We start from the raw sequence: 12910 nt of genomic DNA on the forward strand, positions 1-12910 counted from the left end.
ACTATGTATCTGGTGAAACACCTGAAAATTCTGCCTGACACAGCTCGTTTGATAAGGGGATGATGTGCTGTATATCCTCTCGTGCTCCAGCATCTGGGGTATAGAGAGTTGAAATGAGACATTGGTGGACGTTGTGGAAGATCGTGGAGGCAAAATGGACAGGAAACAGCAGGGGCAGCATGCATGGATGCCTCTGAGGCTGCCTAATCTTGGGATGGAGCTGGCGGTCCACTGCCAGGCGAGCTTTCGCCTGTCCAAGCCCCTGTCTCTCGGCTCCTCCCCACCCAAAATGGGCCTTGGGGCCAGAAGCGTTTACTTTGAAAAAATTATAATTTTCAAATTAGGCCGGGTCGTTTGAATATTTCACCTAGGAATAATGGAATAGCATAGTGGTTCTATTTTTAATTGTTTTTATGGAAATGGTTCCATGATTAAGAGCGACAGTATGGGGCATCCATATTGCGCTGCTATGATTGCAACTTCAGGTCTCCAGCATGGCGGCGACAGATGGGCCGAGTTCCACTATATATCTGGGGACGATGTATGGAGGCAGTGAACTAGTAGTAGATTAAAGGTGCTGCAGTTAAAACTATGTTAGTTGGATCTTGGGATGGAGCTGGCGCTCCACTGCCAGACGAGCTTTCGCCTATCCAAGCCCCTGTCTCTCGGCTACTCCCCAAACAGCACTTCTAAGAACCTTTTATATAAGATCAAGTGTAGTAGTGTTCTTATAAGTTTGGGATATGGCGGGTGAGGGGAATGTAAACAGATGCGCAAGAAGCGCTGAAATAATATCGGTAAATGATAAAAGTTTGCCAGTATATTTTGTGGATGACACAGCAGGGTGGCGACAAAGTTAACAAGTTTGATGTGGAAGCCATGAAAACAACCCAAGATTCTGCCTGACACAGCTCGTTTGATAAGGGGACCATGTATGGAGGCAGCTATATGGACGACTTTTGGAGGCAGCTATGGCGATGACGTATGGAGGTAGCAATGGAGACAATGTGTGGAGGCAGCTAAAAAGACGACATGTGGAGGCTGCTATGGAAACAATTTAATTTGGATAGTGCCTGTATGTGGCCCTCCAGAAAAATTAAATACATAGAATACTATAGCTAGAGCCAGTTGGCCCTGGCAAAAAATAGCCAGTTTCCTCTGCTTTAGTGTACAAAGAGGAGGAGAAGGAGGACAATGAGGAGGAGAAGTGCATACATTATTCAGGTTGAGCTTCTTTCACCTGGTGGAGAATGAAAATCCGTAGAAATCCAGGCTTTATTCAACTTGATAAGCATCAGCCTGTCAGCGCTGTCAGTCGACAGGCGTGTACGCTTATCGGTGATGATGCCACCAGCTGCACTGAAAACCCACTCGGACAACACGCTAGCGGCAGGGCAGGCAAGAACCTCCAAGGCGTACAGCGCCAGTTCGTGCCACATGTCCAGCTTTGAAACCCAGTAGTTGTAGGGAGCTGTGTGATCATTTAGGACGATGGTATGGTCAGCTACGTACTCCCTCACCATCTTTCTGTAAAGATCAGCCCTACTCTGCCGAGACTGGGGATAGGTGACAGTGTCTTGCTGGGGTGACATAAAACAGGCAAAGGCCTTGTAAAGCGTACCCCTGCCAGTGCTGGACAAGCTGCCTGCTCGCCTACTCCCCCTCGCTACTTGTCCCGCAGAAGTACGCCTCTGCCGCTAGCGCTGTCAGAAGGGAAATACTGTTTCAGCTTGTGCACCAGGGCCTGCTGGTATTCATGCATTCTCACACTCCTTTCCTCTCCAGGGATGAGAGTGGAAAGATTTTGCTTGTACCGTGGGTCCAGGAGAGTGAATACCCAGTAATCGGTGCTGGAATAAATTCTTTGAACGCGAGGGTCACGGGATAGGCAGCCTAGCATGAAATCTGCCATATGCGCCAGAGTCCCAACGCGCAAGATTTCACTCCCCTCACTGACCTGACTCTCCATTTCCTCCTCCTCCAACTCCTCCAACTCCTCTTCTTCTGCCCATACACGCTGAACAGTGAAGGACTGAACAATGGTCCCCTCTTCTGTCTCGCCAACATTCTCCTCCTCTTCCTCCTCATCCTCCTCCACCTCCTCCGATATGCGCTGAGAAACAGACCTAAGGGTGCTTTGGCTATCAACAAGGGAATCTTCTTCCCCCGTCTCTTGTGACGAGCGCAAAGCTTCCGACTTCATGCTGACCAGAGAGTTTTTCAACAGGCCAAGCAGCAGGATGGTGAGGCTGATGATGGCGGCATCGCCACTGACCATCTGTGTTGACTCCTCAAAGTTACTCAGCACCTGACAGATATCAGACATCCACGTCCACTCCTCATTGTAGACTTGAGGAAGCTGACTGACCTGACTACCAGTTCTAGTGAAGGTTGACATCTGGCAGTCTACAATCGCTCTGCGCTGCTGGTAAACTCTGGATAACATGGTTAATGTTGAATTCCACATCGTGGGCACGTCGCACAACAGTCGGTGAGCGGGCAGTTGGAGGTGGCGCTGCGCTGCCCTGAGCATGGCAGCATCTGTGCTGGACTTCCTCGAATGCGCACAGATGCGGCGCACCTTTTTGAACAAATCAGACAGATTGGGGTATGTCTTGAAGAACCGCTGAACTATGAGATTTAACACATGGGCCAGGCATGGCACATGTGACAGTCTGCCGAGTCGCAGAGCCGCCACCAGGTTACGGTCGTTGTCACACACAACCATGCCTGGCTTCAGGTTCAGCGGTGCCAGCCACAGATCAGTCTGCGCCGTGATGCCCTGTAATAGCTCTTGGGCGGTGTGCCTTTTATCGTCTAGGCTCAGCAGTTGAGCACCGCCTGCTGTCGCTTAGCGATGGCACTGCTGCTGTGTCTAGAGCTACCGACTGATGGCACCATGCCCACGGATGATAATTCGGAGGAGGAGGAGGTGGAGGAGGGGTGGGAGGAGGAGGCATAGTAGGCCTTTGAGACCAGGACCGAGGTAGGCCCCGCAATCCTTGGCGTCGGCAGTATTTGACCAGCCCCAGGGTCAGACTCATTCCCAGCCTCCACCAAGTTAACCCCATGTGCCGTCACGATACATAGTGGCCCTGCCCGGCAGCACTTGTCCACGTGTCCGTGGTCAGGTGGACCTTGTCAGAAACGGCATTGGTCAGGGCACGGATGATGTTCTCTGACACGTGCTTGTGCAGGGCTGGGACGGCACATCGGGAAAAGTAGTGGCGGCTGGGGAGCGAATACCGAGGGGCGGCCGCCGCCATGAGGTTTCGAAAGGCATCGGTCTCTACCAGCCTATAGGGCAGCATCTCCAGGCTAAGCAGTTTGGAGATGTGGACGTTGAGGGCTTGGGCGTGTGGGTGGATTGCACTATACTTCCTTTTGCGCTCCAGCGTCTGGGGTATGGAGAGCTGAACGCTGGTGGATGCTGTGGAGGATCGTGGAGGCGAAGATGGGGTTTTCGCATGGGAGATGTTTGAGCAGGGGGTCCTGGGCAGGGGGCTGACTAGCAGATGACACAGGGGAAGGAGCAGTGGTGTGCCCGGCCGGAGGTTAACGGGCTTGGTGCCATTGAGTGGGGTGTTTAGCATTCATATGCCTGCGCATACTGGTGGTAGTTAAGCTAGTAGTGGTGGAACCCCTGCTGATCCTGGTTTGGCACAGGTTGCACACCACAGTCCGTCGGTCATCCGGTGTTTCTTTAAAGAACCTCCAGACTTATGAAAATCTAGCCCTCGCCACGGGAGCTTGACTATTTGGCGCTGATGCACCAGCTCTGGCCCTGCCTCTCTGTCTGGCCCCACCACTGCCTCTTCCAACCTGTTCTGCTATAGGACTCGTCTCCGTCTCAGAAGCACTGTGTTCACCCAGCCTATCAACCCAGCTTGGGTCTGTCACCTCATCATCCTCCGATCCCTTAGTCTGCTCCCCCCTCGGACTTCCTGCCCTGACAACAACTTCACCACTGTCTGACAACCGTGTCTCCTCATCGTCCGACACCTCTTTACACACTTCTTCCACTACGTCAATAATGTCATCATCACCCACAGACTGCGACCGGTGGAAAACCGGGGCATCGGAAAATAGCTCACCAGCAACCGGAGAAGTGGTTTGTGACTGTGGGAAGGGTCCAGAAAACAGTTCCTCAGAGTATGCCGGTTCAAATGCTGAGGTGGAGGAGCTGGAGGAGTGCTGATTTCGGTGACATGGGTGGACTGCGTGGAAGACTGACTGGTGGACAAATGGCTAGAAGCATTGTCCGCAATCCACGACATCACCTCTTCGCACTGTTCTGGCCTCAACAGTGCTATACCACGAGTCCCAGTAACTTGAGACATGATGAACCTAGGGAGTGTAGCACTGCGGCGTTCCCCTGCTCCCTCATCAGCAGATGGTGTCTCATCCCGCCCAGGGCCATGGCCTCTGACCCCTTCAGTTGTTGGACGCCCACGTCCACGCCCTCGTCCTCTACCCCTAGCCCTCGGGTTAAACATTTTCCAAATTTAAGTGTAAACTTAAATTTTTTTTTTTGTGTTTATTTTTTATTTTTTCATTTTTTAAACAAAACGATGCTATCCTATTGCTATGGCTAGTTTCTAACCTACACTGACAGCACACAACTGGATTTTGTGCTGTGCCTGATGACTTTGAGTTATAAAAAGAAATAAACGTAAAAAAAAAGGTGAGGTGGATATGTGTGTCACTAAGAGCTAAACACAACGGTCGCAAGTCTCCCAGCAAATTCCTCACAATATGGTACTAGCTGCACTACTAGTGGCAGCAAGCCCAGCCACAAGCAAACAAAAACAGTAAAATATAATGCTATTGTAGGCCTAAATAAGCCGTTGGGGTTCTCCTATGGCTATTTTCTAGCCTACACTGAAAGCACACTGCTTTGCCAGATTACTTTGAGTTTTAAAAAGAAATAAACGTAAAAAAAAATAAATCAGAAGACTGTGCCTAATTCAAATCAAACCCCTAATAAATTGTCCCACTTCGGTGTTTAAGGTGGATGTGTGTGTCACTAAGAGCTAAACACAACGGTAGCAAGTCTCCCTGCAAATTACTCACAATATGGTACTAGCTGCACTACTAATGGCAGCAAGCCCAGCCACAGGCAAACCAAAAAAAAAGTAAAATAAAACATTATTGTAGGCCTACAATACAATAAAATATTGTAGGCCTACAGTAGGCCGTTATTGTAGGCTGGTGGGTTCTTGTAGAATCACTCCTGCCTAACACTATTCTAATAGAATACCCTAACGCTTTCCCTGACCAGCAGCAGCTCTCTCCCTAGCGGCATCCAGACAGAGAATGATCCGAGCAGCGCGGGCAGGGGCTAGTCTATTCCAGGGTCACCTGATCAGGCCAGCCAACCACTGCTATCGACGTGTAAGGGTACCACGTCATGCTGGGTGGAGTGCAGAGTCTCCTGGCTTGTGATTGGCTCTGTTTCTGGCCGCCAAAAATCACAACGACGGGAGATGCCATTTTCTCGAGCGGGCGAAGTATTCGTCCGAGCAACGAGCAGTTTTGAGTACGCTGATGCTCAAACGAGCATCAAGCTCGGACGAGTATGTTCGCTCATCTCTAGTCACTAACTGTTGTCGCTGTGTTCTTGGATGACATCAAATTAAAGTGCCTCTTGAGGCTCGGCTTTCTTATGAATTTATTCAGATCTACGAATAAATTGAAGTCATTAGAGGAAGAACTTGGACAAAAGAATAATCCTTTTTTAAGGATGTCACGTTCAGAAGGGGTCAAAGAGTGGTTGGAGATGTTAAATATTTTTACCTGGTTATAAGTATCAACACCAAGATCTTCCTCTAAGGTGGTGGGTGTGTTGGGGTCAGGTAGAGAGGGAATTAACGGGTCTTTTTGTTTTTTGGGTTCAATATCAGGGAGTCTTCTTGCGATTACTCTTCTGTTTCTTCCTCTACCTCCTCTACAGCCTCTTCTTCTAGGTTTTTCCTTTTTAGGCTTTTTGGCACTAGAGGGGGGGCCTGGTGTATTGTTTCTTTTAGTTGAACGTGGATGGGTGCCATTTGATACGTGGGGGTGCAGTTTACCACTTGAGAAAGCCCTAAAAAAGAGCATGTATCATTGGGAGATAGGGATTCAGAAGGTACCGAGAGACCCTTATTACAGTTGGATAGAGGCGCCGCCCTCCGTTGTCTCTTTTCTTTTCTATACACAGTTTACTGTTTTTCAAAACCAGTGGTTGTGACTCCGGTGTTGGCTGGCTAGCAGAATTGAAACGGCTAGAAGCAATGAATCGGCGTGGCGTACAGTTTCAGATTATTATTATGCTTTAAATACTGTCACTAGCAGGGAAAATTTGTTACACAGAAAACAAGTTCCCCTACAGCTCAGTAATTAAAAATAATAAAAAAGTTATGAATTTTTTAAGACGGGAAGTGAAAAGTATGCTGTTCCATGATATTATAAAAAATGAGGCATAGTTGTCAATCTTTTAACAGCAGAAATCTGTTGTGAATTTAGCAATTAACGTCTTTTATCAGGGGTTTTAGATGTTTTTAAAATAATTTTGCAACTAGTACACTTAAAAGAAGATAACAGAAAACACAGATGTATCAAGAGCGCCAGCACTTTCTTTTGGCCTCAATACTCAGTCTGCACTAGATATGTCAAGAGGTCTCATTTTCTTATGTTTACTGCAGCATAAGATTAGTTAATGTTAGTGTAACATTATACTGTCTAACTTCCCATGAAGACAATATTTTTAAATATACTCAGGGCAACAATATAACAAATTCTCCAATTCATTGTTATTAAGAAAAATACATCATTTCATAAATACAATTCCAGCATGTCTCTATCAGTGGTGTTTACAATCTTGGTTGTGTAGGATCTGACCGTAAATCTTCAGGTCGGATTTTTCTCATGTATAGCTTCTCTTGTCTGCACGATGCATAGCTGTCTGCCTCCTGCCCCTCCCCCTGTATCAGACACAGGCACTTCCTACCAGCAAGCAGAAATGTGTAGATAAGGCCTTTATCTGGGAGGGAGGCATATATCAGAGCTGACTCTGTGTGCTATAGGTAAGTTAGCAGGGCTGAGAGTTGTGTTTTATATCCATCTCATGGATCTCATCCTCTCTCATCTCTGATCTGTCTCATCTCTTTTTCTATGTGTCAGATACTAGTAGAAAGTTCAGAAGCTAAATAAAAGTGTAGAAAAACCCTGCACCCTGATAATCTAAGCACATTGTCAGCACACAGCATTTTATAGTACAGAGGAATCATGAACTGTCTGCTTAGAGTCCCCACCCAAATTTTTAGGAGCTAAAACCGCATTAAAATTGATTAAAATTGGGGGCTAAAATTAAATAAATCTGTCTAAGATGTTTTTGTTTTTTTAAACTCATTATCTTATATTTTGACATTTACAGTAGTTTAACATATGCATTTATGTTCCTTTTCTTCTTCAGAGTAAATTTTTTCAATCGGGTAAGGAAGAAGAAATATCTTTATGGCAGAAACTTATTTTGGCATTACAAAGAAAGAATGGAACCCATCTGCACACTGACCCAAGAACACAAACACTGGTGGATTTGGCATGTCAGTATCAGTCTGTCATATGCTGTAGAATGACACCTAAACAGAAAGCTAGCATTGTAAAGCTTGTGAAGACAAACAAAGAGGTTACTACATTGGCGATTGGAGATGGTGGAAATGATGTCAATATGTTAAAGAGTAAGTATCCATTTTTGTGTGTAATTGACTTTATTAACCCCTACGGGACTCAGCCTCTTTTGGCCTTAAGGACGCGGCCCCATTCTTCAAATCTGACCTGTGTCACTATAAGTGGTTATAGTTTTGGAACGCTATGAGATATCCAGGGGATTTTGAGATTGTTTTCTCGTGGCACATTGTACTTCAAATTAGTTTAAAAATTTGGATGAAATATTTTGCGTTTAGTTTAGTAAATTTGGAAAAATTCTTTATTTTCAACATTCTAAATTCTCTACTTTTGATGCAGATGGTCATAGCTCCCAAATAAATTCATAACTTACATTTCCCAAATGTCTGCTTTATGTTGGCATGGTTTTTTAAGATTCCACATATTTTACTAGAATGTTATAAGGCTCAGAATGTGGGTATCATTTTTCACATTTTTTGTAAAATCACCAAAACCTGTATTTAGATGGACCTCCTCAACTTCTAATTGACACTGAGAGGCCTAAATAATAGTGAGACTCGTAAATTACCCCATTGTGGAAACTACACCCCTCAACGTATGAAAAACCACTTTTAAGAAGTTTGTTAACCCTTTACGTGTTTTATAGGGGTTAAAACAAAATGGAGGTGCAGTCTGCAAATTGTAATATTTTTTCACAATACACCCATTTTGGGTGGAAAATTAAACATTTACAATGGATTAAATGAATAAAGGCTCCACAAAGTTTGTTACCCAATCTCTCCCGAGTACACGGATACTCTATATGTGGTGGTAACCTGCTGTATGGGCGCACGGCCGGGCATAGAAGGGAAGGAGGCGCCATCCAGATCAGATTTGCTATGTCACATTGTACAGGCTATCATTTTTTTCTTTTTTTTTTAATGTGGACCTATAGGGGCTTATTTCTTTTGCCACATGAGATGCACTTTTCTGGTACGTAATTTGGGGGAATCTATAGGCTAATTGGTGAGATTTTATTAACTCTTTGTTGGTGGAGGAAATGAAAATCATCACTTTTCAGGAAGATTTTTATGGGGTTTTTTTTTGGCCGTTAACCATACCATAAAAATAGTAATTATTTTTATTCTATGGGTCGCCACGATTACAAAAAGACCTCATTTATATAGATTTTTTATTTTTTCCCATTTTTACTGAATAAAAAGTAATTTGGCAAAAATGTTGTTAATTTTAGCATCACCGTCTTTCATATGCATAACTTTTTTATTTTTCGCCTTACAAATCTGTTTAAGGGCTTATTTTTTTGCGAGAAGGATTGTTCTTTTTAGTGGTCTTATTTCAGAGTGCATAACATTTTTTAAATCCCTTTTTAGAGCATTTTTAATTGAAAATGATCTTTTTTCTGGAGCTTTTTTTTGTTTTGTTTTTTACGTGGTTCACTTTGCGGATCTAATAATGATTCTATTTTATTATGCAGATTGTTACGGACGCAGGGATACCAAATATGTGGGGGTTTTGTGTATTTTATTCAATTGTACTGAATAAAAACCAATTTGGAGAAAATCTTGTTCATTTTAGCATCACCATCTTTTCATATGTATAACTTTTTTATTTTTCGGCTGACAAATCTGGTTAGGGGCTTACTTTTTGCAAAAAGAGTTGTCCTTTTTAGTGGGCTTATTTTGGAGTGCATAACATTTTTTTAAATTACTTTTTAGAGCATTTTTTTATAGGGTATTAATTAAAAATGATCTTTTTTCGGAACGTTTTTGAGTATTTTTTCTACGGCGTGTACCGTGCGGGTCCAGTAACAATTCTGTTTTATTATTCAGATTGTTACGGACGCGGCAATACCAAATATGCGGGAGTTTTTGGTGTTTTTGTGTTTTTTTTATTAAGTGTTTTTATAGGAAAGTGACATTTTAGGGGCTTATATTTTAATGCGCATGCTCAGACAGTTTACAGTCAGACCCGGAAGGGGTCTGGCTGCCATGGAGACCGGGCAGCTCCGGGCCACATGCCAGTCCTTGGAGCTGCCCAGAAGTGGATCGGATCCCCCGGTAAGCGGCACGGGGGATCCGATCCACAGCGCAAACACCCTTACACGCCGCGGTCATGTTTGACCGCGGCGTGTAAGGGGTTAACACCCGCGATCGGAGCCGGCTCCGATCGCAGGTGTTAGCGCAGGCTGTCAGCTGTACTAGACAGCTGACAGCCGCTGCTTTTGGTACCGGCTCCGTTCGTGAGCCGGTGCCAGAAGCAGGACGTTATAGAACGTCCCCGTGCGCTAAGCATCTAGCCCCGGGGACGTACTATAACGTCCTGGTGCGCCTAGGAGTTAATATAACATCTTGTGTTAAAGAGTCATCACTCATAAAGTGAATCAGTATAAAAGGATGTTCTGCTGACTTTAATACAAAGAGAGATAGCTGTGGTAAACCCCACCTTCTCACCTGCACAACAGCTGCCTTCTGCTGATTAGAATGTAGACAGACTCTATGTAATCATAAAAGAAACATGATGTACCAAAATGTTTTTTCAACTTGTATTCACAATACTTCATCTCATTCACTATGAATTTCAATATAAAAATCTCGGCAAAATCCTTTATGTCCCAATCTGAACTCACAGCAAAACATTCCACCAATTAACATGAGCTCTGTGCAGCACAGAGCCTACTGTGCAGCTAAAAATATAAAATTAATTTACAGGATAATGTCATTCAGATAACAACTATGGGCCCTATTTATCGAACTAACTGTGCCAGTTTTTACTGTCTGACTCTGCAATGAAAAGAACATCTTTGGAGCTTGCACATATTTAACCTCTTAACGCTCTGTGAGCTGATACTGGCTCAGTTTGAGATCGGAGCTGTGCCAGTATCGTAATAGACTGTTAGTTACAGCTGACACCCCTATGTAACAACCGCGTGAGCTCTGACCGCGGGTGTTTAATCCGTTAAATGCCACGATCAGCGCAACTGCGGCTTTTAACTTGCCTTACAGGGGTCTATCCCCCACAATAGGCGGATCATTGTCATGGCAGCCCTGAGGTCCGATCGGGACCCCAGGGTTGTCCTCAGCAGTGTCCCGTCTGTGACAGGCTCTTAAAGACACAGTGTCAGCATATGTGCATAGACTGACACAGCTAATACCCTGCAATGCATCAGTTCTTAAATAAAAATAAATTAATTAATAAAAATGCCCATATATAGCATAAAAGTCTAAATCATAACAAAACCCCCACATATATAGCATCACCATGTCTGTTATGGCCCATAGAGTTAAAAGTGATCATTGATGAACACCATAAAAATGTATACATTTATACATATTTCATCTCACAAAAAATGCAATAAAAAGTGAACAAAAAAACATATATATTCCAGTATGATGCTGTTGAAAAGTAAAAGATGTCCAGAAAAAACAAACCAGCTCCGTAGCCAAAAAAGTAAAAATATTATACCATTTGAAAGCCGGCGAAAAAATGATAGATTTTTTTTCTCTACATTAGGTTTTATTTGGCTAATTTAGTAAAACATAAGGCAAAAAACTACGTATGGTACCCACATCATCATACTGACCCATAGACTAAAAATAACATATAACTAGCATATATGGTGAACACCAAAAAAAAGGAAAAAATCCAGTACAGAATTGATGCTTTTCTACTCCTGCTCTAAACTATATATATATATAGTTATATGATATATATATATATATATATATATATATATGTTTTCAACAATAGTGTATACCAACCCCAAAATTGTAACACTGGAAATTGCATCTCATCCCACAAAAAAATGCCATCAAAAAGCCCCAACAACAAAAAAGCTAAAATTTTGATCTGATTACTATCAAGATCTCAAGGAAAGCCGATATTCCGTTTGTAAGTCACGTGACATCCAGACTTATCAAAAATTATGTAAATGTAAAGCAGACATATTGGAAATGTTAGTACCAAATATCAGTATACAGGACCACAATTGAATACTGAGTTCATCAAATGTCGATAAATAAATCGTTGAATCTTTATTTCTATTTGTACACAATATGGCAACGAACAACAAATATTAAAAACATTACATAAAACCCATACAAACAGACAAGAAGTGGTGGTGGTCAAATTCAAAACTCAGGTATTCGCCATAAAAGGCATACAAGTAAATCCAGGGAGAGATATACACTCACCAGCCACTTTATTAGGTACACCTGTCCAACTTCTCGTTAACACTTCATTTCTAATCGGCCAATCACATGGCGGCAACTCAGTGCATTTAGGCATGTAAACGTGGTCAAGACAATCTCCTGCAGTTCAAACCGAGCATCAGTATGGGGAAGAAAGGTGATTTAAGTGCCTTTGAACATGGCATGGTTGTTGGTTCCAGAAGGGCTGGTCTGAGTATCTCAGAAACTGCTGATCTACTGGGATTTTCATGCACAACCATCTCTAGGGTTTACAGAGAATGGTCCGAAAAAGAAAAAACATCCAGTGAGCGGCAGTTCTGTGGGCGGAAATGCCTTGTTGATGCCAGAGATCAGAGGAGAATGGGCAGACTGGTTCGAGCTGATAAAAAGGCAACAGTGACTCAAATCGCCACCTGTTACAACCAAGGTAGGCAGAAGAGCATCTCTGAACGCGAAGTACGTCGAACTTTGAGGCAGATGGGCTACAGCAGCAGAAGACTACACCGGGTGCCACTCCTTTCAGCTAAGAACAGAAAACTGAGGCTACAATTTGCACAAGCTCATCGAAATTGGACAGTAGAAGATTGGAAAAACGTTGCCTGGTCTGACGAGTCTCGATTTCTGCTGCGACATTCGGATGGTAGGGTCAGAATTTGGCGTCAACAACATGAAAGCCATGAAATCCATCCTGCCTTGTATCAACGGTTCAGGCTGGTGGTGGTGGTGTCATGGTGTGGGGAATATTTTCTTGGCACTCTTTGGGCCCCTTGGTACCAATTTAGCATCGTTGCAACGCCACAGCCTACCTGAGTATTGTTGCTGACCATGTCTATCCCTTTATGACCACAATGTACCCAACATCTGATGGCTACTTTCAGCAGGATAATGCGCCATGTCATAAAGCTGGAATCATCTCAGACTGGTTTCTTGAACATGACAATGAGTTCACTGTACTCAAATGGCCTCCACAGTCACCAGATCTCATTCCAATAGAGCATCTTTGGGATGTGGTGGAACGGTAGATTCGTATCAAGGATGTGCAGCCGACAAATCTGCGG

At 43.9% G+C, this 12910-nt stretch overlaps 1 protein-coding gene across 1 annotated transcript in view; it reads left to right on the plus strand.

Moving 5' to 3' along the window:
- LOC140066215 (phospholipid-transporting ATPase IK-like) overlaps positions 1–12910 on the plus strand; it is a 1118040-nt gene that overhangs the window by 735595 nt on the left and 369535 nt on the right. The window contains exon 23 of the mRNA XM_072113746.1: positions 7454–7718. Coding sequence (XP_071969847.1) covers positions 7454–7718 — 265 coding nt within the window. The remainder of the gene's footprint in view (positions 1–7453; positions 7719–12910) is intronic.

Source organism: Engystomops pustulosus, chromosome 1 (assembly GCF_040894005.1).
Source record: "Engystomops pustulosus chromosome 1, aEngPut4.maternal, whole genome shotgun sequence".
NCBI classification, from domain to species: Eukaryota; Metazoa; Chordata; class Amphibia; order Anura; family Leptodactylidae; genus Engystomops; species Engystomops pustulosus.